At 49.7% G+C, this 21,708-nt stretch overlaps 4 protein-coding genes and 1 long non-coding RNA gene across 19 annotated transcripts in view; 4 read left to right on the top strand and 1 right to left on the bottom strand.

Annotated features, from left to right (window-relative positions):
- Positions 1 to 188: 188 nt before the first annotated feature.
- Positions 189 to 1,149, top strand: LOC115251516 (uncharacterized). Its single transcript, XR_003890081.1, has 2 exons — positions 189 to 484; positions 552 to 1,149. It is a non-coding gene; the product is annotated as an uncharacterized lncRNA (long non-coding RNA).
- Positions 1,150 to 1,252: 103 nt separating this feature from the next.
- Positions 1,253 to 2,708, top strand: LOC101073492 (LYR motif-containing protein 9-like). Of its 3 annotated transcripts, none has more exons than XM_029844052.1 (4): positions 1,253 to 1,845; positions 2,197 to 2,335; positions 2,419 to 2,511; positions 2,572 to 2,708. In XM_029844052.1, exons 2-4 carry the CDS (start codon positions 2,210 to 2,212, stop codon positions 2,587 to 2,589), a joined length of 237 nt encoding a protein of 78 aa, XP_029699912.1. In that variant the 5' UTR covers positions 1,253 to 1,845; positions 2,197 to 2,209; the 3' UTR covers positions 2,590 to 2,708. The 3 variants fall into 3 exon arrangements, with proteins under 3 accessions (XP_029699912.1, XP_029699911.1, XP_029699913.1); XM_029844051.1 differs by having other exon boundaries at positions 2,194 to 2,335; XM_029844053.1 differs by lacking the exon at positions 1,253 to 1,845 and adding an exon at positions 1,870 to 1,976 and having other exon boundaries at positions 2,194 to 2,335.
- Positions 2,709 to 2,853: 145 nt separating this feature from the next.
- Positions 2,854 to 5,968, bottom strand: ift20 (intraflagellar transport 20 homolog (Chlamydomonas)). 8 transcript variants are annotated; one of them, XM_011618971.2, is made up of 6 exons: positions 4,687 to 4,808; positions 4,170 to 4,301; positions 3,938 to 4,072; positions 3,765 to 3,850; positions 3,457 to 3,560; positions 2,854 to 3,377 (listed from the first exon to the last, which is right to left on the bottom strand). In XM_011618971.2, exons 3-6 carry the CDS (start codon positions 4,059 to 4,061, stop codon positions 3,296 to 3,298), a joined length of 396 nt encoding a protein of 131 aa, XP_011617273.2. In that variant the 5' UTR covers positions 4,062 to 4,072; positions 4,170 to 4,301; positions 4,687 to 4,808; the 3' UTR covers positions 2,854 to 3,295. The 8 variants fall into 8 exon arrangements, with proteins under 8 accessions (XP_011617273.2, XP_011617275.2, XP_003977821.3 ...); XM_011618973.2 differs by lacking the exons at positions 4,170 to 4,301; positions 4,687 to 4,808 and adding an exon at positions 5,894 to 5,968; XM_003977772.3 differs by lacking the exon at positions 4,170 to 4,301 and having other exon boundaries at positions 4,683 to 4,808.
- On the top strand, positions 5,034 to 8,411 carry tnfaip1 (tumor necrosis factor, alpha-induced protein 1 (endothelial)). The gene is made up of 8 exons (XM_029844033.1): positions 5,034 to 5,234; positions 5,949 to 5,995; positions 6,093 to 6,448; positions 6,732 to 6,901; positions 7,000 to 7,083; positions 7,196 to 7,248; positions 7,419 to 7,614; positions 7,701 to 8,411. Exons 3-8 carry the CDS (start codon positions 6,202 to 6,204, stop codon positions 7,929 to 7,931), a joined length of 981 nt encoding a protein of 326 aa, XP_029699893.1. The 5' UTR covers positions 5,034 to 5,234; positions 5,949 to 5,995; positions 6,093 to 6,201; the 3' UTR covers positions 7,932 to 8,411.
- Positions 8,412 to 8,708: 297 nt separating this feature from the next.
- Positions 8,709 to 21,708, top strand: part of sgsm2 (small G protein signaling modulator 2) — a 29,825-nt gene continuing 16,825 nt past the window's right edge. For all 6 annotated transcript variants that reach the window (XM_029844029.1, XM_029844028.1, XM_029844027.1 and 3 more), the window contains exons 1-5: positions 8,709 to 8,895; positions 8,979 to 9,057; positions 9,554 to 9,618; positions 9,968 to 10,317; positions 13,755 to 13,830. In XM_029844029.1, coding sequence (XP_029699889.1) covers positions 10,258 to 10,317; positions 13,755 to 13,830 — 136 coding nt within the window. In that variant the 5' untranslated portion in view covers positions 8,709 to 8,895; positions 8,979 to 9,057; positions 9,554 to 9,618; positions 9,968 to 10,257. The remainder of the gene's footprint in view (positions 8,896 to 8,978; positions 9,058 to 9,553; positions 9,619 to 9,967; positions 10,318 to 13,754; positions 13,831 to 21,708) is intronic.

Raw genomic sequence — 21,708 nt, 5'->3', positions numbered from 1 at the left:
CTGTTGTTAGTCGTTGGTGTAGTTTGCATTTTCAGATTTCGCTCCTGCAGCTGGACTTTTGTATGGTTTCCACACATCATTACCTAACCCATGTGTGTACTGGTTCAGAAACACCCCCAGGGAACTCACCAGCCCTTTTGCAGGTCTCAGCTTGGTGTCCAGTGTGACGACTCTGTAATGAACTGAGAGGCGAGAAAAACGTGATTAAGCGGATTCTTTCACACAGCCGACCGACCGGTCAGGTTACCTGTTTGACCAGGCAGGTAGATGGGCTTGTCTGTTTGGACGAAGGACTTCAATGGGTAGTATTTGATCATGATTTTTCGTGATTCCGTCAAGGAAAACTGCGCTCCGCGTACAGTGACGATGAGATTGTGGACCTTAGATTCCGACATCTCCGGAGCCTGTGGAAGAAACATGGAAACATCAGAACTGACGATGACCAGAGAACCAATCATGCAAGCTGGACGTTGAGGACCTGGAAGTTTGTGCATTGGTGGAATTGTTTGTCTGAAACTCTCTCAAAGATGACCATTTTGTTGTCATTGTAGGTGAGAATGGCGGTCATGGCCAAAGACTCGTTGGGCTGCAAGAGACTGGCGCACAGCCTGCTCGTCGATCCAACTTCGATGACGCCAGGAATGGTCACCATGAACTGTCTGCAGCCACAGAAACATACAAGCGTGACGGTTATCTCACCGACCGAGCACCAAATCTGATGGGCGTAAGAAACCTGGAGCAGGGAAACTCACGGTCCGGCGGCCACGCCATCGAAGAAAAACGTGATTAAGCGGATTCTTTCACACAGCCGACCGACCGGTCAGGTTACCTGTTTGACCAGGCAGGTAGATGGGCTTGTCTGTTTGGACGAAGGACTTCAATGGGTAGTATTTGATCATGATTTTTCGTGATTCCGTCAAGGAAAACTGCGCTCCGCGTACAGTGACGATGAGATTGTGGACCTTAGATTCCGACAGGTTGAATTGAAAGTTAGTGCAAGGTTTTTTTTTCTTTTCCTTTATTTTTTAAAAATCAATTTAAAAATCAAAACATTTCAATCAATCATTTTTTTAATTGCAGTTTGATGACAGACTAGTAAACAAACTGCAAGACAACATAATAAACACAATAAAGGGTTGAACTGTTCTCGGAATAACACTGGTCTCTGCGGTACCAGTCCGTAGGGGTCAAAACTGCGGTATTAGGCCGTAAGGGGCGAAACTGCGGTATCAGGTCGTACGGGTCAAAACTGCGGTATTAGGCCGTAAGGGGCGAAACTGCGGTATCAGGTCGTAAGGGGCGAAACTGCGGTATCAGGTCGTACGGGTCAAAACTGCGGTATTAGGCCGTAAGGGGCGAAACTGCGGTATCAGGTCGTAAGGGGCGAAACTGCGGTATCAGGTCGTAGGGGTCAAAACTGCGGTATTAGGCCGTAAGGGGCGAAACTGCGGTATCAGGTCGTAGGGGTCAAAACTGCGGTATTAGGCCGTAAGGGGCGAAACTGCGGTATCAAGTCGTAGGGGGCAAAACTGCGGTATAAGGCTATAAGGGGCGACACTGCGGTATCAGGCCGCAGGGGGCGCCATTGCCCCAAACGCATGATAACAACACACGAAGAAGAATGAGCGCTGCTATAATGTGACGGCAGCCAAGAGATTTTTGAAATCAAGTGAACTTTTTGAATCTCCTGGAATCTACTAGATCGTTAAAGAGGATTTAAGAGAAAACAAGTGATAAGGCGGAACAGAAGGTGGCAGTAATGCAACTTTCCGGATGACAACCTGCCGTTAAAACGCACAGAAGAAGACGTTTCTCCTCGAAGCCTCCTTACAATTAACGTCTGACGTAAGTTAACGACACCTTTTAATCGCGTCCTTAATTTTAACATTTCTTCCCGTCTCGTGTTTAATGAGCATTTGCGTGAGATTATGGGGTGCTAAATAAATCAATAGCGCAGATTTGAAAAGGGCTCTGTGGTAAGAAAGTTCAAATAAATCCCGTACTTAAAATTGACGTCTGAAATAATAAATAGTAATGTATTACTTTCCATATTGTTGGAGGTTGAAAATGCGATTTGCACAGTGTGTGCACAAATAAAAAATATCTGCAGAGGCATGCAGATGTCACTGATTAGTAAAAATATGGAGTCTAGCACGTTTTTCCACATGATGTACCCCTTCCCCCCCCCATCAGCAGCCTAAGGGGAGGAATGTCACCTTTAGTTGGGGCCGAGTTGATCCAGACTCCTGTGCAGCTCTACCGATACCTCCTCCGATGCTGCAGGCTGCTGCCCACCCCAGCTGTGCAGCAGCATTACCGTCACGCCATAAGACAGGTGAGATGCTCCAGCACAGAGAGCCTGTGGACCGATGCTGTGTAAACACACACAACCCAACAGCAACTTTGTCTGGGTTCCAGAGTTACAACAGCCACTCGGATGAAGACGACCCTGAGAGGATACACATGATAATCCAGAGAGCCATCGTGGATGCGGACTGGATTCTTGATAAAGTAAGATGTGGAATCACTTTCCAGGTGACCTGAGTTGTTTTTAAAACCTCTGATTTACAGTACGCAAAGAAGAAATGAGGCCTCGTTTTTCAGAGCGGCACCTGGTGAGATCGGTGGGATTCTGTCAGTCTGCAAATATTTATTATTTTAGATGTAGTTGATCTTTTATGGCTCACTAATAAATTATGTATCAATAATCATGTTGGGTTTTCTTTTAAAATGTCAATATCATTAACATCTACCTCTAAAATCCAGCAAAAAGCAAATGCTCGGACAAAAAATACCTCAAAACCCCTTTACACCACACTACCCCTCATTGGATTTATGTAAAGCAAGAAGATATTTGAATCCTGCAATATATTTATTCAAGTATAAAATTCATCCATGAAGGAGGATAATGAGTAAACATGATCGGAACTGTTTGCATCAGAAAAAAGGCAAAAATAAGATTTAAACTTTAAAAACAACCATCAACACACATGCATTAACTCATTTAAATGTAAATATTAAAACCAGATTTACAGAGTACTTGTGTATAAATAATTGTTATAAATAAGGATTTTTCTGTGTAAAATAGTTCCAACTTGGGTCAAGATTATTGACGATACTGAGATCTTTGGTGTGAAATGATCATCACACACTCGCTGAGCCACACGCAGGCATCGGTGTGTCAAAGGTCAACACTTGCTTCAGTGGAAACGGCATCTGAGCCGTTCCACGGGACAAACGGGGCGGCGAGAGAGGCACTCGGGAGGTCAGGTGGCAGACGCCTCAGGGACGTCCTTCACTTCTGGAGAACAAACTGGTCGATGAACTCGTTCTGCTCTGGCTCCACTTTACGCAGAGCTTCATACTCGATGCGATAGCTGAAACACACAGCGCAGGTCTCACCCGACGATCCGCGGTCGAGTTTGAACGGCGATATCGCATACAAACAGTGTTTACCGCTCGTGCTGCAGCTTTTTTTCAGCAATAAGAGTTTGAAGTTGCTGCTGTTGAGCCTCCCGTTTCTTCGCCACCGTCTTCAGCAGGTTTCGGGCTCCGATTGCCTGGATGGAAATGAAAGAAAACGGTGACTTATTTAGTAATATAAGTAACAAACCGCACAAGCCTCCAAAGTCACAGCAGTCGGTTAAAAAAAGAGTTGCATGGGGTGCTGAATGGGTTCCCAAAAGTCCAAAAACAGTTTGAAAAGAGCCTTTATATTGTGAGCGCGACAGGAACATGATGATCTCTGCAGGCAGTCTTCAAACCTTCATCTTTTCTGTCTCCACTTCTTTGGTCATCTCATCCTTCACCTCAATTAGACCCTCCACTATTTTCTGATACTGGCTAATTTCTGCAATGGAGAGCAGATATCTGTGATTCTGAAGGATCCCTCGTGTTCAGCGGTGCAGAAAATGGCTATAATTTATTCAGCACGCACTGTTGACAAACTCTTTACACTCATCCTTCAGGTCTGAGCTTTCCTGTTGGAGATCAGGTTGTAGGACCCTCGGCTGACTGCGTTTATGAAGATGTGAGCCCTCCTCGGATGGGGCTTCATCCATGGTCACAGGTCCTGCACAAAACAGGATTAATAAAGAGAAACGGGACTTGCAACTGATGCTCTTTTTGGAATGGAAAAACACGTCTACTCTCAAATGACAGCTCGTGACCTGGTGTGTGACGTCACTGCTCAACAGAAACAGTCTGGTGAACTTTGACCTCAGCCTGGAGCTCGCCATATGGTACGATGGATCACTTTAAAACACAACGTTATCGACTCCAGCCTCCAGTATCTGGAATTTCTGTTCACACAAACAGCTATGGCTAAATGTCCATATCGATGTAAGGTTTCTTTACCATCTTTATAGTCCCAATTGCTTAGGTTATACATAACATGGCGCTTTACGATGATTCAACTAGAACCAGTCAAAAAAAAAAAAAAAAAAAAAACACACGATACACAAGTATAAATGCATACGTATGTTTGGTTTCAGTGCTGTGGAAACATTTTCAAGTCTACTTTGACCTATTGTTGACTATTGAATCAATGAAACTCAGCTAGCTAGGTAGCTTAGCTCCATTAGCTTCTGTTCCACAAGCTCATTCAATATCACTATTTAAACACGCTCATTGCTTCGGAACGACTTAACAGCAAGCAAAGATTGTATTCAGACGGGTCAGACCTACTTCCAGGACACTCAACGGTTCGGGTTTACCCATTCGAACGGACCTCGCCGTTAACGAAGGTCCTGTGCTGTCTGACTATGTGGCAGAACCCATCATCCCAGGCCCCGCCCCTCGTCCAGTTGCTAGGGAAACCAAACACCCGGAAGTGTATTACAAGATAGTTTATTTTTATTGTTAGTATTGGTAGTAGTTCTTGTTAATGGCTTGCGGCAATGTCTAAATAAAACCATTCTGTCTGAATCAAATTGATTCTATTGAAATGCTTTGATATTATACTCTAAAAAATTCACAAGCGCTCCGACGTGGTCAGTGCCTTCAGTTTCTATTCCTGTCCGCTAGGGGCGCCGCTGTGTTCCGTTTGTAACATGTTGGAACCTTTTAGAAGAACAAGTAAAAGGAGAAAGTTTGAGGTTGTGATTTTAGCGAAACCGTTTTATACTCGTCTAAATTATTGTCTGACTAGTACAATATCAAGATAAGCAGATAGTTATACGGCCACGAGTGGGATTTGTTAATGTGGAGTTTTTTTTCCGTGTATGGAGAGTTCGGTGAGTAAACCGTAGAGGTCCGTAAACCAATGCCTGCTTAGCTGGTTGGTGTAGCCAGGGAACGCAGCATGACGTATTCCATTGAAAATGTAATTATTTTAATTTGGCGTTACTTTATAGAGCTGCATCTTTGCCATCCGCGAGGGATAAAAGACGTTCGAGATTTGATTTTGCGTCGCCACCATTTCGGTGTGTTTTTCGCCGTTGTAATCAGTTCAGTTTAAGTCCTGTTTTTACCTTGTGTGTCTGGTATGAAGCTATTCGGTATTAACAAAACACGCACCGAAGAAGCAATACACGCTGGAAACTACTTTTACGACTTTTAATAGTTTCCAGCTTTTCTGTAAAGCCTTAAGCCCTCGAAAGTGGTGCTGTAAAACTATGGTTGGAAGCTAGTTCGCTTCTTTTTAACATGGCGTTTAGCCCACGTTTATAAATACCTCCCTACATACAGTAATAGCCATAAAAGAATAGGAAATTAAAAATTCTTGAGATTAAAGTTTACCATTCAACACAAAGCTGCAAAAAAACACAAATACGTTCGAGTAGACTCACAATGTTGTCATGATAGTCTTTATAGCTCACAAATGATTTACATACTTCCCTTCTTTGACAATTAGTGGCGTTGTGCGAGGCAAATGTGCACGGTGGTAATTTACCTATAAAATCGTTTTTTCCTTATCTGCCCTCTCCCTGCTCGTGTTTCTTGCCCAGCCACATTCCAGATAATGGGAAGGGGAACTGAGGAAAAGAGAAGTCGGGTGAGTGATTTCCACGCCACGCTGCGATCCTGCCTTCGACCACTGGGTGTCGTGTTTTAGCCCGTTGCTGCTGTGGATTAAAGAGCTGTGATTTCAGGAATGATCTGGAGCAGTGAGAGGTTGTGGAGTCCTCATCAGTAGCTGTCACCACGGCGGGGGACCCTCGGACCTCCGTCTGCAGGGTGGTCATCTACCTCCAGAGGGACATGTCCGAGGACAGCTCCCTGCCCCAGCATCATGTTCAGTCCTTCTGTACCCGCCCGCCCCCTCCGCTGTCCTGTCCCAAGACCAAGATTTGCAGTTATCGTGGCGCGATGGGCTTGGGCAACAAGTACGTCAGGCTCAACGTCGGGGGAAACCTGTTTTACACCACACTGCAAGTTCTGACCAGAGAAAACTCCCTGCTGAAAGCCATGTTCAGCGGAAAGAAGGAGGTTTTCACCGATAAAGAGGGTACGTAATGATTGAATCTGTTAAGGTGGCATCATTGATTTAACAGCTGTAGGGAATGATGCTTGTCATATTATGTTGAGGTTCTAAATACCAGAACTGGAAATGTTGATTTAAACCACGTTATTATCAACATGCATATCCAAAAAAAAAGGTCATTCCCAGTAAAGAAAGCAGGAGATTCCATGAAGCTGCCAGTCTGTGTCTAAGTCATTACAAAATCGCAGTTTGAACCCATTTAGGCTAATATAAGGGTATACACGGTGCTCATCTTGTGCCTGTCCAGGCTGGATCCTGATCGACCGCAGTGGGAAACACTTTGGAAGCATCCTGTGTTACCTTCGGGACGGCAATCTCAATTTACCCAAAGGTCGGCAGGCTGTCCAGGAGCTTCTGGCTGAAGCCAAGTATTACTTCATCCAAGGCCTAATGGAACTCTGTCACAACAACCTGCAGGTCAGACATGTAGCGTTCACGGCAACCCCTTCAAATTCCGGATTTTCTTAGTAGAGTGTTGAATGTTGTCTTTAACTTTGTTGGTCTGGGACTGCCAGGGCAACAAAGAGCAGCCCCTGTGCGAGATACCTGTGGTCACTTCCGTGAAAGAGGAAGAGCGGCTCATCCAGACGTCTTCTAAGGCAAGCTCAAATTTGGGAGTTTTAAAACCACGTGTGGAGGAAACAACACCTACGGGAATCATTTAGACTTTTCCAGCACTGCTAAAACTTCTCTGTTGTGTGTCATCTTCAGCCCGTGGTGAAGCTGGTGTACAACAGAAGCAATAACAAGTACTCCTACACCAGGTACCAAATGTGCCCCCAGCAGCTGCTGCTACCTTCATTACACAGATGATAGATTTCTTTCCTTCTGCAATTGACCAAATAGTTTCTAATAAAGTCATGAGCCAGGGGCCACAGAGCGACGTGAACAATGCAGCACTTCTTCTTCTTCATCACTTCTCTACTTTCCTCAGTAACTCGGACGACCACCTGCTGAAGAACATCGAGCTCTTCGACAGGCTGTCGCTCAGCTTCAACAGCCGCGTCCTCTTCATCAAAGACGTGATCGGCGACGAGATCTGCTGCTGGTCGTTCTACGGCCAAGGCCGCAAGCTGGCCGAGGTCTGCTGCACCTCCATCGTGTACGCCACAGAGAAGAAGCAGACCAAGGTAAGACGGACACAAAGAAAGCAGATCAAAGCACCGGCGCTGCAACCTGCCGCACGCCGACAATCTGCCATCTGCTCCTCCCTCAGGTGGAGTTTCCTGAAGCCCGGATCTACGAGGAGACTCTCAACACCTTGCTTTATGAGACCCTGCCGCTGCCAGACAACTCCCTGCTGGAGGCCACGCGCCGCAGCTACACAAACTGCGGCTCTCACAGCGAAGAGGAGGAGGCGCCCGGAGGACCGGAGCCCCGCGAGCGCGTCCGCCGGATCCACGTGAAGAGATACAGCACGTACGACGACCGACCGCTGGGCCACTGAAAGCGCAGCTTCGGCGGGGAGCATTCGGACTCAACCGCCACCTGTTTTTAACTCTTGAGATCTTAGGATGACTCGTGTTTAGGGCAGATTTCATACTGATTTCTCTATTTTTCCTTTGAACCACTTGTGTCGTCGTAGACGTTCGAACCCTTCTGCCGAGCCCCGGACGTGTCTCGGTGCACTTCCTGAAGCCCTTTTCCATCACTCTGAAGTGCTCCTCCCTCTGATTGGACAAATGCGACCCGCCGTTTAACAGAAAGGAGCTCGACTACGCCAGCGCCGCTGTAGCCATGGCAACGACGGCGGCGGCGGGTCTGCATTTGTTTTGGCTGTGAAGCGCCGGTACTGGACACGATGGAGAGCTGCGATCATGTCGAGAGTTTCGGGTCCAACAGCATGTGTTTTTGATGCCTATCTCTTTTATAAATTGGATGTGTTCATTAGCCGCAGTGACGAGCATTAAACATTACATACACACGACCCGTCAGACGTTTGGGCATCTTCTCATTTAACGTTTCTTCATTTCTGTGACTATATTCGCTCAGAACTGAAGGAGCACGTTTGGGGATTAAGTGATGGTCCAACTAAACCCAAACTGGATGCTCAGCAGATGTCTTGTATATCCTGCTTCATAGTCTCGAGGAAGCAGTAAAAATAAAGCAAAACCACTTGACTGTGTGTCCAAACATTCATTTCCTTGTTCTCCTGCTCCTGCTATCAGACCATCAGCAGAAAAACCACCAAGTCTTGTCAGACTCGCTCGTTTGTATCGACAGAATCCGTATCGGTTGCACCTTTTTCCCCCTCTGGCAGCTCCTGTTGCAACTTCAGGTATCAGGAAAGTAAAAGTTCTTAACAGCGACTTTTAAAAGAGGATAAATGAGTAATAAATAAACAATGAGACTGGATAGATGGGAGCTGCTTTAAGCTGATGTCCTCCCTGCACTTCCTGCTCCATAAGAAGGTAAGAGATTGCCATGGTTACTTGCTGCCAGCCATGTAAACATTAGATCAATTTATTAACCAACTCTGATTTTTACTAATTAGGGATGTTTCTCTGGGCAGGCGTGCTAGCATCCAGAGACGATGGGGGGCCCACATCAATACTCAGATATACGTTTTACAGGTAAGTGAACCAAAACACATCGATTAGACACTTTTCTGCAGGGTGGAAAGCAGATTTATGTGTATTTCAGAAGATCATTGATTTAAAAGTAGCGTTTATTTTCCAGCTGCTACGCGTAAAACTGAAATGATCCACATTGATTCAATATAGAACAAGGAGAAGAAAGATCACTTGATTAATGGACAAAAGTATAAGTAAATTAGGTTTTATAGACCCTCTGATGGCTGCAGATGCACTGTTGGTCCAGAAGGAGGCAGAAAAGGTAAGAACATGACCGTCTGGTGGTGGGGGGGGGGGGGGGGGGGTCTAGCCGGCCCTGACGTCATTTATTCTGCAGCAGTCCCTGAGAGTGATGAGCAATGGGAGCTTCAGAAAACACTATTTTTAGAGTCCATTTTTTAGAATCAGCTGCGGTTCGTGCCAGTCTTGTGAATGAAGTCATTTCTGGCCAAGTGGTGACACATTGAACGCCAGCTTTCTTTCATTTTAATTGCAGAGTCGTGCGTGGGTTGTTTGGTGTATCATGTAAAGAGAAACATCCGAGGGCACCTGGCTGGAAAGGTGAGGTGGCCGTGGCATATCCTGGCTCTAGTTACCCAGTGTGGCTATCTTTATCAGTGGTAAAAATGTTGATCTTTGTTGTCATCGAAGCGTTCTGTGATAATGAGGAAACACTAGATGTGGATATGAACATACAGCATGGGTGTCCCTGGACCTCGACGCCCCCCCCAGACATTTCTATGCACGGCCCTGTCGACGTCATTCACTTGCATGGAATCCAGAAACGCAAACGAATGTTGTTATAACGCCCAATAACCAGTTTTACGCAATTACTCGGTCGTTTTTTCCCCCATTTTCTTTTCAAGAGCGGACAAAAACGGGGCTAAAAATAACTTTGAACGCTCCACAGGTTGGAGTGTTGGTTGCCGGGAGGCAGCAGGTTGAGGCGGGGCTGGATGCTCGGCGAGCCCCGGTGTTAGTCCCCCCCCCTCCGCCATTGACCGGTGTGGCGGGGAAGGCGGATCCTCTGACGTCGCCGTCGAAAGCTGCTCGGCTGCGTCAAAGTCCAGCCGAGCCGAGGAAGAAGGAAAGCAGGGATAAAAAGGGGCAAAGAGGTCCGACAAGGCCGGTGGAGCGACCGCGTCGCCGAGACCAGACACGCGTCGTGCTCACCGCGGACGGACACAGGGACGCGCCGCCATGGAGCGCCCCGCGGAGGAAGACCACAAAGAGAAATTATTATGGAACGTCAAGCGGGAGGTAGGCGCAGCTCTTAGCCTCGGTTTACCACCTTTAATGGCTGTTTGCTCTGATTAATAACATGAAAAGCCAACCGACGAGGTCCGTGGGGGTGTTCCGCCCACGTCGGGTGTTTCTAACGGGGGTGTCGAACCGGGCGGTCAAGTTTAACAAGTGATGCTGAATTAGGCGACCCAGCTAACAGGAAGTTGCCTGCAGGTGGAACAACGTGATTCTCTATAATAGTTCACATTTGACAGTTATATCCCAGGTGTAAATGTCTTATTATCAATAGTAATAATGCATTTCAATCATAGACGCCGCTTAAAACACACAAGGACACTGTAAAAAAAAAAAAAAAAACCCAGATAAAGCCTAATCCTGCCTTATTATATGGGTGTTCTGCAGTACATTTGTGTTCTTGTATCTACAAGAAACAAAAGTTTATTTCATTTGTTTCAAATGAAAAAGAAAGTATGCCCACCCCCCCCCCCCCCATATCTAATCACCCAGCAGCCTGAATGAATCACAATAGTAGTAGTAATAATAAAATAAGCTTCCAAACTAAAGCAATCATGAAAGAAATCCCAACGCCGTCTCCACCAACATCCAACGCTGCTACAGGCCGGTTTGTTCCTGGTGATTAACGTCTGGCGTCTCCCCAGCGAGAAAGAAATCATTACTCCTTTAACCTCTCTTCCCACTCCCGCTGTAATCCTCGCTGCTGCCTGTTGCCCGAAGTTGCCACCAGAAAGGTTCTCCCTGCTTGGAAATCTGGCTGGAAGTCAGGAAGAAAGCAGACCGACGGTGTGCGAGGTGTGGCTGGTGGACAGGCCCCCCAGTCCGAGCCCAGCGAGCCCAGGATCCACCATTGTAGAAGAGCAGCTGTTCTCCTTCACCTGTGCAGCAGCATCTGCTGGGGTTTAAAACTATTACATCTGACGTCGCTGATGTCAAAACAGAGGTGGAGAACTCGGCGTAAACTAGTCCCCAGCATCCCAGAAAACCTGGACACGAGCGACAGTCTGGATTCAGTGTTACATCGCGAAAAATGGCCACGCGTGTAAAGGTTGTGAGTCGGCCTCGACGTTATCGCCATACTGCGACAAGTCGACGCCACACCGATGTTTTGGGGGGAAACGTTCGGCTCTGGAAGAGAATAGAGTCGTCTGCATAGCGGCGTCAAACACGAGGGTTTGGCGGAGGTGGCGCGCACGCCAGGCTGGGTGGTTTCCTGAATAATCTGGAACGATTACGCAACCTTTCCAAACAAAGAATCCCCGCTCGCGTCTGTTCGGGATGATATAAACAACAAATATCTGTTAACGCACAAGCCCGGAACCACGGAGTCTAATTGGAGCTCGGGCTGCGATCAATTTCCCCCGACGTGATTTAGCTGCTGCCGCTTGAGAAGCGCATCGATCTGTTGTGTTGCAACTCTTGTACGTTGTCCCAAACCCCCCCCCCCAAATGCCCAGATTTTCCTCCGTGCGTGCCCAGTTTGCGCCTGGTATGAAAATCAATGGTGCGATTGACCTGGCTGCGCCTGTGAGATGCTAATCAATGCCCTCTGACCTTTGAAAGCAAAGCCACCGTCGGCGAATCCAAACTCGCTCCCCGTCTCCCTGTTCACCGCTCATCTACCTCGCCATTGCTTGGCAACTGAAAGCCTCAGCCGCTCCTGATGTGGAGCGGCGCCAGGTGGCCATTAATATCGCCACGGCGAGGTGTCAGGTGATCTCCCTCCGCTTTCACCTCCTACCGTGTTTGCACAGTTTTTGTTTTGAGACGTTATCTGCGATTAGGGACCGGGAAGTGACAGGAGACGCACGTTGAATCCAGCTTCTCCTGTTAAGTGTCCGACATCATATATATTTGTACATTTTGGGTGGTTTTATTCCCACATTTTATGTAGGTTTAACCACTGATGGTGCTGCCCTCTTGTGGTGGGATGTCTGAACCACGTGATGGTCCTTACTGTCATGGAAACTTTAGAAGAAAACAACCCCAAAGGTAAACAGGAAGTTCAGGAAATCTCTTCAGGTCTGCCACATCCCTCCTCTGACCGGGGAGCCACAGGCTTCCATTTTTCTAATCCCATTTTCTTTGTTTACCACGGCGAGCTACCACCGTCGCCGTATTGCAACCGGCGGCCAAACAGCATTAAGTTGCCTCCTCCCTGAAGAAATATTCTGTCATTATGCAGCTCTTCTCCCTCAGACTCCCTCCAGGACAGATCGTTTCTCCCCGCCCCCTTTCATCGCGTCTCTGTCGCCGCCGTGAAAACCAGCACAGGGATCGAGGCGGGATGGGAAAAGTAAAGACGTTCGGACTGTGCTCCCCTACCGCACGCTCCCTCCTCCTCATCAGGCCTGCTAGCGCATGAATAATGAGCTCGTTATTGGTCGCGCGGCCCAAACAATAGCTGATCGCCGCTGGCGTAGCCGTGTTATGTCGCAGCTGCTCGGAGCTTCTCTTTGATAGGATTCTACAGCTCCGTAAGATAAAAAGTTCTTCCTTTGGAGCTTTTTCTTGTTGTACAGCTGCACATCTGCTACTTTCTGTTCATTTTGTTGTACGTTCGGCCTATTGGTACGGTCCAAATGTCGCGGGACCACCAGGCATCGCTGGGGGCAACGTTACGCGTCTACTTTTTGCACACTTCTATCAACGCGTTGCTCCCACTCTATGTGGCCGTCGGCTAACGAGCTCTTCCTCTCGCCCCTCCCAGAAACTAAATAGCATCGGGTTTCTCAGAAGCTCGCCAGCGCCGCTCAACCGTTTTGCCAGGGCGTGTTGTTTTGCCCCCCCCCGCATTCATCGGTGATCCCGCTAACGTCGGGAATGCTAGCATGTTCTGATGGAAGCTGCTTTACGGCTCTGGATCTGTCACTAATTAGCCAATAAAAAGTGCACGTCCTCCTCCCCTAATCTTAAAATAATCCCCTCTTGATGAACAGGTTAATTCAATATATTCAGATATATCTTTACATAGATATACATCCTCTATTGCCACTTGGGAGGGGGAATTAGGGGGCTGTCATCCTAAAACTAGCTGCCCTCCATCAAACGGGGCAAATATGAACTCCTTGTCGGCTTTATTATCAACCAGCGACTAATTAATCTTCCTGCCTTCAGTTGGATCCAAAGGAGCCGACGGTGTTGGACAGGTCTCGGATTAATTACTGACGACAGTTAATTCTACGGAGGGATCGACCGGCACGCCGAGTCGGAGCCGTCGGTCTCGCCGAGGCGCCCGTCCCCAGACGGGAGCGCTCAAAAACCAGCCTCGTTTCACACCCACCCCCCCCGCCCACGTCAGGACGTTAATGAGAAGTCAGTGGTGCAGAAGTTTGGGCGAACCTGTCGGCGGTGCTTTTAATAACCGTCAGAAAGGAAACCGTCAGGCTGCGTGTGTGCTCGCGGCCGTGACTCCTCCCCCTTTGTGTGTGTTGCAGGTGAAGCAGATCATGGAGGAGGCGGTGACCAAGAAGTTTGTCCACGAAGACAGCAGCCACATCATTGCACTGTGCAGTGAGTACCCTCCTCACGCACGCACGCACGTACGCGCGCACGCACTTGTTGAACTCCCCAGCAGGTGACTGCGGGCTGCGTCTCGCTGAAGGACATCCATTGACGTCACCGCGCCTCTGACGGCGCCGCGGCATCAATGGAAAGTTAATAATCACAACGCCGCTAATGGAAACCAATTTCAGAGGCGAGCGGCAGAAAACACAGGCCTCCTAATGCGCGGACACGTCCACGTGTGCGGACACGCCGCTCGCCGCACGGCTGCGCTCACACTGGGGTGTGAGTCACGGCGCCCGGGACCGCCACATGACCCCCCCCCCCCCCCCCTCGGAAAAACCCCACGGAACATCTGAGATAAGTGGCGGCCCTCGCTGCTCGCGGTTGTCCTGCTGTTTCACCTGTAATTAGTCGTTAAATGAGTCGTGCGGAGCAGATGCGGCGAATATCGCCGGTGGCGGTACGGACTCGTCCGTCCTCCGTGTCCTCCCCGTTTAGTCCGCGTTCGCTGCCGCTTACGCAGGATCCCCGGGGATGACCGGCGTTAGCAAAACTGCACCGAAATGACACGTTTATCGCACAGCGTTGCCACGGTTACCAAAGTTGCTTCCAGAACGCCATTCGCACGTGACCCCGGTACGTCCTGCATCCGGGTCCAGCCAGGACATCAGTCCTGGGAAGCAGCACAGGTCCTCCTCCTTCCGGCTCCTGTCAGGAGGACATTTTAACGTGCTTCCTTCCTCACTGCTGCGTCCCCACCAGAGTTGATTATCCATCAGCAGGTCCAACGTCCCTCCTCACAGCGCCTGTCCCCGTCCTCCTGATTGTCCAGCCTGGCTGCAGGACAGTGTGGAAATTAAACTGCCAGTCATGGCTTTTAGATTTGAGGCCTGCTGTCGTCCTTCCTGATGTAGCTAGAGACAGGAGACAAAGGAGAGACAGGAGAGGAGACAGAGGAGAGACAGGAGAGGAGACAGGACAGAGGAGAGACAGGAGAGGAGACAGGAGAGAGACAGGAGAGGAGACAGGAGAGGAGACAGAGGAGAGACAGGAGAGGAGACAGGAGGAGAGACAGGAGAGGAGACAGAGGAGAGACAGGAGGAGAGACAGGAGAGGAGACAGAGGAGAGACAGGAGAGGAGACAGGACAGAGGAGAGACAGGAGAGGAGACAGAGGAGAGACAGGAGAGGAGACAGGACAGAGGAGAGACAGGAGAGGAGACAGAGGAGAGACAGGAGAGGAGACAGGACAGAGGAGAGACAGGAGAGGAGACAGGACAAAGGAGAGACAGTAGAGGAAAGACAGGACAGAGGAGAGACAGTAGAGGAAAGACAGGACAGAGGAGAGACAGGAGAGGAAAGACAGGACAGAGGAGAGACATTAGAGGAAAGACAGGACAGAGGAGAGACAGGAGAGGAGACAGGAGAGGAAAGACAGGACAGATGAGACAGGAGAGGAGACAGGGGAGACAGTAGAGGAAAGACAGGACAGAGGAGAGACAGGAGAGGAAAGACAGGACAGAGGAGAGACATTAGAGGAAAGACAGGACAGAGGAGAGACAGGAGAGGAGACAGAAGAGGAGACAGGGGAGACAGGAGAGGAAAGACAGGACAGAGGAGAGACAGGAGCGGAGAGGAGACAGAAGAGAGACAGGAGAGGGGAGAGGAGACAGAGGAGAGACAGGAGAGGAGACAGAGGAGAGACAGGAGAGGAGACAGGAGAGACAGGAGAGGAAAGACAGGACAGAGGAGAGACAGGAGGAGAGACAGGAGCGGAGAGGAGAGAGAAGAGAGACAGGAGAGGAGACAGAGACATGTGTCCCCGTCCTCTGTTGTTCAAATGATGAAACTAGAAGTTTCCCCAGTAAAGTGAGCAAAGGTTCCACCTGCTGTGGTGGGTGTGCATGGACGCGTGCACGAGACGCCTTCCCATCCCAACATCCATCAAATGGGGCGTCCGCTACACCTGCCCGACCCCTCGTGCACACTAATATTTTCCCTCTTGAACTGGAAGCCTCGCGGGAAATATGGAGGCTAAAGATCAGATGCTAATGATTAGCGCTGATGTCGGCGCAGAAATGAGTCACTTCCTGACTCCTCTTCCTGCGTGGCGATGTTGGCTAACGAAGGTCAGATTGATTATCGGGTGTCCTTAGCGAGTAGCATTCGCCGGCGTCTGTCCTCTCGTCTCATTTTGAGGGACGGATCACCTCAATTTAACGCTGAAATCCCCGTTATTGTTCTCATTTATTCATTAGAAAGGCTAACGAGCGGCGGTAGCTCAGTGTGTTGGGAACTGGGCTCGGTTGGCTCTCCAGTCCAGGCAAAGTAGAACCTGACAGCAAGCTAGCAACGACGTTTAACAGGAAGAAACCATGAGCAGGACCAGGAAACCATCATGCTGATAGCCGCCAGCAGACGAGCTTATCTGCTAACAATGCAAAAATGCTAACAGTTTCTGCCCTGTCAGATGGAACCAAAGCTGGTTTATATTTCCTCTCGTCCGTCCGCGGTTCATAATGTGCCAGCTAACGGCGGCGACCTTGACATTCCCTGCAGTTCTAGGGGCCGGTCTCTCTGCGTGGTCGGCGCTGGCTGTTGCGTAACCGCGTCTCTGTGTAGGAGTCCGAAGCTTCTCCGTGATGTTTAAACCGGGAGCAGAACTGGCTCTCGTTAGCCTCGCAGATGGAGGAGGAGAGTTGTGGAACGTGTGAGGTCTCTTCAGGAGGACGCAGCATAGCTTCATGGGTGTGCGACGACAGGAAGAGGCAACAAGTCCTCGGCAGACGTGATAAATAGAGAACAACATGCATGTGAATCAGAATGTGGATACGAGGTGATTAACCAGCAACGAGCTGTCCTGAAAAAAGAGCAATTAGAGAGAAAGAAGAGGATAATGGGCTCATTAAGAAACGCTCCTCATGTAACGACCCGTCACAGATTTGCCATCTTGGCCCCTACATAGATTTTTTTTCTCCAACAAGAAAAAAGAATGATGGGAAAAATGAGGTTTGTATCTGTACAGAAGCATAAAGACTGGAAATTAGCCACACAGAAATTAGCAGTATGTGTGCGTGATTTACTGTTCATGCTAGTGAACCTTTACACCTAAAACTGGCTAAACTCCACATCATTCCACATGGATCATATGTTGAGATCCATTTTAGTGGACAGATGTGGAAGGTCCGGCAGATGTTTCAGTCCAGCCTTCATTCACCGTCTCCTAATGCTAATGCTTCCTGCGTCTCCCTGCAGCACACAGCTAATTAGGGGAGACATGAATCCAAAGTCAAAAGAAGGGGAAGCGTCAGGTGTTCCGCTGATTGGAACTGGTTTCCATGGCGACCCAACCACCCGTGGAAAAATGTTTCCAACTTGGGAGCGAAAGTGTGGCAAGACAACGAGGAGCTTTATTTTTCCAAGGAAACTAGCAGACGGTTTAGCTAGCCATGAGCTACTACAAACCCTCTGCTCCCTCCCTGAAAGGGAGGTTTGCAGGAAGTTAGTGCGCGTTTCCACTGCAGGAACCTCCCCTGAAGGGCCATTTACAGGAACCTTTCCAGGGCTGGAGAGTCCCAGCTCCAGGGTTAGCACCTGCGTGGGGCTCCAGGTTTACCTGGTGCTGATTGGCTAAACAGAGTCTTTATTCTGGCCTGTTCCTCAACACGCCGATCTGTCGGGAAGCTTTAATAAAGCTTAAGTTTGCAACTTCCTCTTGATTTATTAGAAATCTCCTCCTGGAGTTGCAAACGATGCACATTTTTCTCACTGACAAGTAAACAGATTACCAACAATATGTTAGCCTGAAATGTAACGTCCTGTAAAGTACGAACTACCCATTAGCGTGACATTAACCACCAGTAGTTGGCGCTGGCTGAGTGTCTGGGACTCACGTCTGAGTACATTTCTGTTGTGTTGTGTCTGAAACGGCCAATAAACCAAACGCACAACGGCTAAAAGCGCCGAGTTTTTCCACGAACGTCTGCATTTTCACCCCTGCTTTAAGTTCGCTTGCAGCTGGGGACACATTTCAGCTACGAGTGGGTGACGCTAACCAAGAAAGCGCCCGTCAAACCAGAGAAAATCCACAAAAACTGCGGCGAGATTTGCTGATTGCTGGGAAAAGGCGTCGCATCCTCTAATTGCTTTAATCTAATCTGCTCGACTCCTGTTGCAGCCATTACTGCTTATTGCTGGACCGCGGACTCGCTCCTGGAGATGGCTTTTTAATTGCTGTTTTTTAGGGGGGGAAACGGCTCCACGCTCGCGTGTTTGCACACGTCTGCAGCTCTGTTTTGTCCTTTTCTGGCGTTTGCTGCTGCGGATTTACAGAGTTTAACATTTAGGAGTTGCCTTTAGCTTGACGTCGATAAGATTCATGCCTCTCGTGCCCACCTGAAGGGCAACATACATGGATAAATTGCAGCAAGATGTGTATTACGATGGCAACGTTGCTGCCGATACCTGTGAATCATAGCTAGCTTGTTATTAGCTTTGCGCCGCGGATGTCTGGAAGGCTCATATCTATTACGATGGTAATGAAGAACTCTTGCAATATGTGTCTCCGCCTGCGTTTTATTGATTTGTGAGCTTTAACGCAGATTTAATCAGGTTTGTGTGTTGGAGTGTAATAACACTTTTAGGGGCTTTGGTCCAGCAGCAGAAAATAAAGCGGCTCGTCTCTTGTCTTTGCTTTTATTGCCGCGCGGAGCTGGAAGCTATTTTTCTTTCTCCGAGAGAACGTAAATCGCTTTTCACATCCGAGAAGTCGGCGAATCCAAGGAACACGGAGGTGGATATTTTCATAATGCCTCCCAGCGTCGTCGGCGTCCAGGTCTCCTGGTCACAGAGTGATTAAATATTGATTTAGCCATTGGAACCATCGCCGCTCATCAAATATGTAGGACGGCTACAATGAAGAGGGAAGCGTTTAGCTCCCGTCGCCGGAGAGACTTTTAACATCTGCTTTCACTTATCGCCGCACGGCTACGGGAACGTGACGCGGAGCCCACCTGCCGCTCAGCGTCGGCGCTGCCGAGGGCGTGTACGGCGCCGGCGTTCAGTCACGCGGAGCCTGGGAACACGAGCAGCATTTCCTGGTACACGGCGCAGATGACAGGACGTGGAAGGACACCTTGTTCTGCACGTTCTTCTGCCGTTCTTCTCATTTATGGCCGGCTTGGGACAGAAGGGTCAACAAAAAATGGTGCTCAAGGGAGAAAATGGACGGATACCCACGTAGTCAGGTCATCCATGTGGATTATCCCTTTAATTGGTGACGCTGGGCGGAGCCATGAATGCTAATGCTAGTGGCTATTCCCATCAGCAGGTCTGCTGAGACGTCGGCGAGGCCACGGGAGAGGGAGGTTTGTGGGAACTCACTCCTGTTCTCACCTCTCCCGTGCAGGGTTTAATCCCTCCAGCTCTCTCCGCTGGTTCTCTCCCCCCGCTGCTGCTGGCCCAGTCCAACCTCTCTCACTCCCACACTGGGGAAGCAGACTTCCTGCCCTCTTCTGTGGGCGGAGACAGGAAAGGAAACGCCAGATCAGGAAGGATTCGATGTTCCACTGCAGAAACGCCTCCTGATGCTTTTGCTGGTGGGACAGAAGCAGAGATTCTCAACAAGCTCGACTCCCTGTTTGCTGGAGAAGCTGCTGCCACTTTTAGGTCTTTCTCAGCCTGGAATCCATTTCACACCAGAAGGATCTCATCCCTCCCTTCCCTTCCCATCCCTCCCTTCCCTTCCCTTCCCTTCCCTTCCCTCCCTTCCCTTCCCTTCCCTTCCCTTCCCTTCCCTTCCCATCCCTTCCCTTCCCTCCCTTCCCTTCCCTTCCCCTCCCCTCCCTTACTTTCCCTTCCCTTCCTTCCCTTCCCTTCCCCTCCCTTACTTTCCCTTCCCTTCCCTCCCTTCCCTTCCCTCCCTTCCCTCCCCATCCCTTCCCATCCTTTCCCTCCCTTCCCTTCCCTTCCCTTCCTTCCCATCCCTTCCTTCCCTCCCCTTCCCTTCCCTTCCCTTCCCTCCCTTCCCTTCCCTTCCCTTCCCTTCCCATCCCTCCCTTCCCTTCCTTCCCTTCCCCTTCCTTCCCTTCCCTTCCCTTCCCTTCCCTTCCCATCCCTCCCTTCCCTTCCTTCCCTTCCCCTTCCTTCCCTTCCCTTCCCTTCCCTTCCCTTCCCTTCCCTTCCCTTCCCTTCCCTTCCCTTCCCATCCCTTCCCTTCCCTTCCCTTCCCTTCCCTTCCCTTCCCTTCCCTTCCCTCCCTTCCCTTCCCCTCCCTTACTTTCCCTTCCCTTCCTTCCCTTCCCTTCCCCTCCCTTACTTTCCCTTCCCTTCCTTCCCTTCCCTTCCCCTCCCTTACTTTCCCTTCCCTTCCTTCCCTTCCCTTCCCTCCCTTCCTTTCCCTTCCCTTCCCTTCCCTTCCCTCCCTTCCCATCCCTCCCTTCCCTCTGACAGTCGGCATGATTAGTGCTCCACTCCACTGGTAATGAGCACATCTGTCTTGGGGAGGGGAAAGCATTGATTCTCTGTAATGTGACGCGATGCCAGTTAAGCGGCAGCGTCCTCTGAAGAATGCCAGGCTGGGAGCAGAGAGGCATATTTTCCTGTCCTGCTTATTTAAATAAATCCACACTTTGAAGGAAATACTATCCCTCCTCATAAAGGAGAATAGTGGGGCACTATATTTTAAATATTAACCTCCCGGGGACTCCTTGTCCTCTTTAGTAGAAGGAGGAACTCTCCCCAATAAGAAGAAAGTGGAGAGTTCAGGTACGGCCGAGGCCCTGAATCCTTCCGCAGACAGTCCACCTTCCGGGACCCAAAGGTCCAAATAATAAAATAGTTCTCCCCGGTCGGTTAATTCCTGCAACCGGAGAAGGGGGGTGCTGGGAGTCAGGGGGTGAGCAGAGACACCGTGAGAAGATGAGTGCAGAGGTGTGAAAAGGGGTGTGAATCCGGCGAATCCTTCCTCTCTCTCCAGGATCAGACCGCTCGCCCACTCCTCCTGTCTTGATCTGTGTGACTTCTTCTTTGCTTTTCCTGCACTTTATATTCATTCCCGCTCGCCGCCCCGGCTGTAATTAGCTTGACTAAACGGCGCCCTTCGCTCCCCCCTCGGTGTGGTCGATGCATCCACAATTGTCCCCGCCGTCCCACGACCTCCGTAAGGGGCTCATTTCCAACGGCACCTGAACGCAGATGCAGTCGTCATGCCAACCTGGCTGACCCCTTGACCGCCCCTCTCTCTCTGTCTTTTCTTTTCCTCCCACATCCTCCCATCTCACACAGGAGAGCCGTGAGCCCCCCCCCTCCCCCAGAGACTGAGTCAATTTGCACTAAATCTCTCGGAGACGGTGCCGCCTGCAGATTTCCCAGGGTTTACACTCCCGACCTGCGGGGGGGAGATAGCGCCGTCACCACGCCGCTGCCAGCACAGCAAATAGCGCTGAAGCATTAGCCAGACGCTCAAATTTAGCCGTTTGAACGGTGAGGTTGTCCCAGTGTTAGGACTGTCGATCAAATCAGGGCTGATCCGGAGGCCCCAAAGCCTATTTCTTAGTTTAAGATTGCTGTAAACTTCAGGGAGTGTTAACAAGGATTAGCTAATACCGGCTGATTGAGATTTCCTTGTGGGAGTTGGGCAGCGAGAGGAGAGAGTGGGAGGAAATGAGCGAGTGTTTCCCATCTCCCTGGCTAAAATCGATCTCGTTTCTGTCACTTTCTTCCCTCCTCCGTCTCGTGCGTCAGCCCCCGGCGGCCTCTCGCCGTCGTCCCCGTCCCGGACCGCGCTGTGTTGCCTCGGTGACTCACGGAATCAGACGGGCGATGGCTTAATCCACATTTAATGGAGGAGTTCTGGAGAAAATGCTAGCAGACGTAGCTCTGTGAC

This window comes from Takifugu rubripes, chromosome 11 (genome assembly GCF_901000725.2).
Source record: "Takifugu rubripes chromosome 11, fTakRub1.2, whole genome shotgun sequence".
In the NCBI taxonomy this organism is placed as follows: Eukaryota; Metazoa; Chordata; class Actinopteri; order Tetraodontiformes; family Tetraodontidae; genus Takifugu; species Takifugu rubripes.
The sequence above is the reverse complement of the archived record's forward strand: the minus strand, read 5'-3'. Positions and strand labels throughout refer to the sequence as shown.

Excerpts from the sequence above, each read along its gene's own strand:
- LOC101073492 (XM_029844052.1), top strand. The coding sequence starts at position 2,210 with ATGTCACCTTTAGTTGGGGCCGAGTTGATCCAGACTCCTGTGCAGCTC. Across the intron at positions 2,336-2,418 it reads ACCGTCACGCCATAAGACAG|AGTTACAACAGCCACTCGGA; the intron begins GTGAGATGCTCC and ends TCTGGGTTCCAG.
- ift20 (XM_029844038.1), bottom strand. The coding sequence starts at position 4,238 with ATGGCGAGCTCCAGGCTGAGGTCAAAGTTCACCAGACTGTTTCTGTTG. Across the intron at positions 3,851-3,937 it reads GTGTAAAGAGTTTGTCAACA|AAATTAGCCAGTATCAGAAA; the intron begins GTGCGTGCTGAA and ends TCTCCATTGCAG. Across the intron at positions 3,378-3,456 it reads AAAAAGCTGCAGCACGAGCG|CTATCGCATCGAGTATGAAG; the intron begins GTAAACACTGTT and ends TGTGTGTTTCAG.
- tnfaip1 (XM_029844033.1), top strand. The coding sequence starts at position 6,202 with ATGTCCGAGGACAGCTCCCTGCCCCAGCATCATGTTCAGTCCTTCTGT. Across the intron at positions 7,084-7,195 it reads TCATCCAGACGTCTTCTAAG|CCCGTGGTGAAGCTGGTGTA; the intron begins GCAAGCTCAAAT and ends TGTCATCTTCAG. Across the intron at positions 7,615-7,700 it reads CAGAGAAGAAGCAGACCAAG|GTGGAGTTTCCTGAAGCCCG; the intron begins GTAAGACGGACA and ends CTCCTCCCTCAG.